The sequence below is a fragment of the Myotis myotis genome, unplaced genomic scaffold (genome assembly GCF_014108235.1).
Source record: "Myotis myotis isolate mMyoMyo1 unplaced genomic scaffold, mMyoMyo1.p scaffold_m19_p_17, whole genome shotgun sequence".
Classification (NCBI taxonomy): domain Eukaryota; kingdom Metazoa; phylum Chordata; class Mammalia; order Chiroptera; family Vespertilionidae; genus Myotis; species Myotis myotis.
The window spans coordinates 13,253,111-13,256,094 of NW_023416321.1; the positions used below are offsets into that span (position 1 = coordinate 13,253,111).

Sequence of the window (2,984 nt, forward strand, 5' to 3'; positions counted from 1 at the left end):
TCTCTAGGGACCTGTCAGTATGGAGCAGGTTGGGCTCAGAGACCACCAGCCATCACGAGTGGACCCTTAAAATATTAGAGAATGGACCCTGTCACTCCATCCCCAACGGCCCTGCCAGCTTGTGTTCTTTGAACATCCATCTCCTCAGATGAGCGACCTCACTACCTACCCTGTGATGAAGGGGAGGTCCTCATTCCACCCCTACTTGGGGAGCTCAGCCCTGGGATGGCTCCAAAGCACAACCCGTTCACCATCTCTCCCAGAAGCACATTGAATCCTCCTGGAACGGGACCTCCAGGAGGCACCAGGTGGCGTAACACGTAGCTGCATAGTTTAAGCTCTTACTCGGAAATTCTAAGTTATACACAAAATTATTTTCTTTGGCCACTTTTTCTATAGACACAAGGAAAACCAGTGCCAAGTTGTGATGTAGCAATGAACAAAGTTTGCCTGAACTCTCCTGTTTGGATTTCCATCTATCAGAAAACATTCCCTACTTAGAAAGACATCAGTTACGAAATAGAACAAAGTAACTAGATCATGTTACACATTTACTGTTCTGCCCCCCTCACACTCCTCTCCGGTGACACTGAGGGTATAAATTGGGGCTGGGCTCAGTGTGTGCATTCACATCAAAGGCCAACATGAAGACAGGCACGGTCTTTGTACTAGTGGCTTTTGTCATCTTGGGGATGGAGATGGCCTTCGCTCAGGCACGTAAGTAAGGGTAGAAGTAAGGGTGCTGAGGGGGTCCTACCTGAGAGCAGAGGAGGCTCAGAGCTCAGCTTCTTACCTGGGATGGTGTGGCACAGGAACAGCCTGCCAAGTGGAGATTTGGCATTGATCAGACCCACTTTCTTTAACCTTCAGGAGTGATCACCCTACGTTTCACATTCTTCTTCTTTTTCAATCCTCACCCTAAGATATGCTTATTGATGAGAGAGAGAGAGAGAGAGAGAGAGAGAGAGAGAGAGAGAGAGATTGAGATTGAAGTGAGAGAGAACATTGGTGGGTTGCCTACTATATGTGCCCGGAGTGGGGATTGAACATGAAAACTTTCAGTATGTGGGGTGATGCTCCAACCAACTGAGCCACACCAGCCAGGGCCCCATTCTTCTTATCAGATCCGGTTGGGCCTTATCCAAAGTTGGGGCTCTCTCTACATGTGCCTGGGATGTAGGGCTCCAACAAGGAGTAGCTCCGGCATGAACATGGGGTATGTGTGAGGTGGAAAGACGGATGTCTGGGATCAGAAAGGTTTCTAATATCTTATGAGGAGGAAAGAAGAGGCTTATGACAGAGCAGGTTTCTTGCCTGCTGGGACTGGGCAGCCATTGCAGCAGAGAGAACATTCTCCTAAGGGCCTGACTGTGACAATGGGGGCTTCAGTGTGAGGGTGGAGTTGCCGAGGCTGAGGGATGGGTCCAGGAGTAAAAGGAAGAAATGAAAGAGGTGGGAGTCCTGCCAGCAGTGAGCCCGTAGACTTCTAACAGAAGTTTTTATACCTGGTTAGTGACTATTCCAGACTCCACAAACACCATTGTATGTTTCAGGGGAAAACAGACCTGGACTCTGCCCCAAGGTGCCCGAAGACGCCTTTGGGCTTTGCGCTGAATCCTGCTCAGGAGACGAATCATGTCCCAGTGGAATGAAATGCTGCAGCAATGGATGTGGCCATGACTGCCAAACTGCTATCCCTGGGGTGAGTATAAATCAGTCAAGAGCTGACAAGGGTTTTAACAACTCCCCAGTGGACTTTTCTGGGGGCGATGGATGTTCACATGTCCACTGCACATAAGAATCTGGGTAACTCCAAGAGAAAGAGGCTGGAAGTGAATGGCAGAAGGACACCTGGCTGCATTATCTAAGACCCTCTCCTTGAAGAGAAGCCCTATCCCTGTCTCTGTCCCCGAGGGGGCTCTCAGTTGAGACAAGTAACCATGATCCTAGATTCACCGGTCATTATTGACCCAGGGTTTGTCACCCTCCTTTCCCTTCCCCACCAAGGGGGCTTCACTCTTCCTAGAAAATGGGTGATCCTGGGAGGCAGAGGGAAAGGAAATAGAACCCCAATTATGGAGTATCTCCTGTGTCAGTCAGGCATTGTGATGATGTTGAGATAAAAAGGTAAACACAGCTAGTTCATGGAGACAGAACTATGCAAATAATTACAACCCAGGGTGACCCCAGCTTTGCACAAATTTCTACTAAGGTCTGTGGAAGCACAGGGAATAATTATTGGTTTTGCCTTAGTGGGTGGATAAGTGCGGCTTGGCAAGGTTGTCAGAGAGTAGAGAACATTTAAGGGAGAACATTTATGCCTTAAAGGAGGCATAAAGTTTGCCACAGTAAGGAAGGGCAGTAGAGATGATGGGGAAATGGGGGTCCTACGCTGGAGATGGGAAAGTGATTGGGATTGTGGTCGATAGAAGTTGCAACATCTCAGTGGAGGATCATCCAAGCCAGGGCCCAGAAAGAAATGAGCTGCCTTGCCAAAGAGTTGGGCAGACTGCTTGAGGTTTCTGAGCAGAGGAAATGTCAAGACCAAATATATATTTTAAAAGGATGATATTGATGACCACGAGGAAGAAGAATGGGGGGGGGGTGGTTTAAGCGTGCCTGGATACATGAATCTAATGCTTGGCGTAACAACACTCTTTAACACATCATTCCTGACAGGCGTCTATCCCAGAAAATGAAGATCTACCGTGGTGGTGTCTGATTCTAAGGAGCTTGTGTGCAAAATAAATCTTTCCTGTGGCATTATTGAGACTGTGTCATTCTTCCCGTTTAGACGTTCTTTCTAGTGGACCCTCTGTGGATGAACAGAACGGACTGTGTGCCCTGTACTGAGCCCATGAATACGAGGCACTCAGGATGGATCAGAGGCACAGTCTGCCAGCTAGTTTCTTTCCTCCTTCCATGTCCATGTATCTAAACAGGGCAAAGGGCATGATAATATTTTCTCAAGCATTCTGGGAATA

The 2,984-nt window shown here is 48.2% G+C and overlaps 1 protein-coding gene across 1 annotated transcript; it reads left to right on the forward strand.

Moving 5' to 3' along the window:
- The first annotated feature begins 585 nt into the window (after window positions 1-585).
- On the forward strand, window positions 586-2,768 carry LOC118671102 (WAP four-disulfide core domain protein 18-like). Its single transcript, XM_036338793.1, has 3 exons — window positions 586-717; window positions 1,554-1,702; window positions 2,680-2,768. The coding sequence occupies exons 1-3, from the start codon at window positions 645-647 to the stop codon at window positions 2,746-2,748; spliced, it is 291 nt and encodes a 96-aa protein (XP_036194686.1). The 5' UTR covers window positions 586-644; the 3' UTR covers window positions 2,749-2,768.
- The last annotated feature ends 216 nt before the right edge of the window (window positions 2,769-2,984 follow it).

Bases quoted from the DNA above. Each gene is read 5' to 3' on its own strand.
- LOC118671102 (XM_036338793.1), top strand. From the start codon at position 645: ATGAAGACAGGCACGGTCTTTGTACTAGTGGCTTTTGTCATCTTGGGG. The intron at 718-1,553 runs GTAAGTAAGGGT...TGTATGTTTCAG, and splicing joins GATGGCCTTCGCTCAGGCAC to GGGAAAACAGACCTGGACTC. The intron at 1,703-2,679 runs GTGAGTATAAAT...CATTCCTGACAG, and splicing joins GCCAAACTGCTATCCCTGGG to GCGTCTATCCCAGAAAATGA.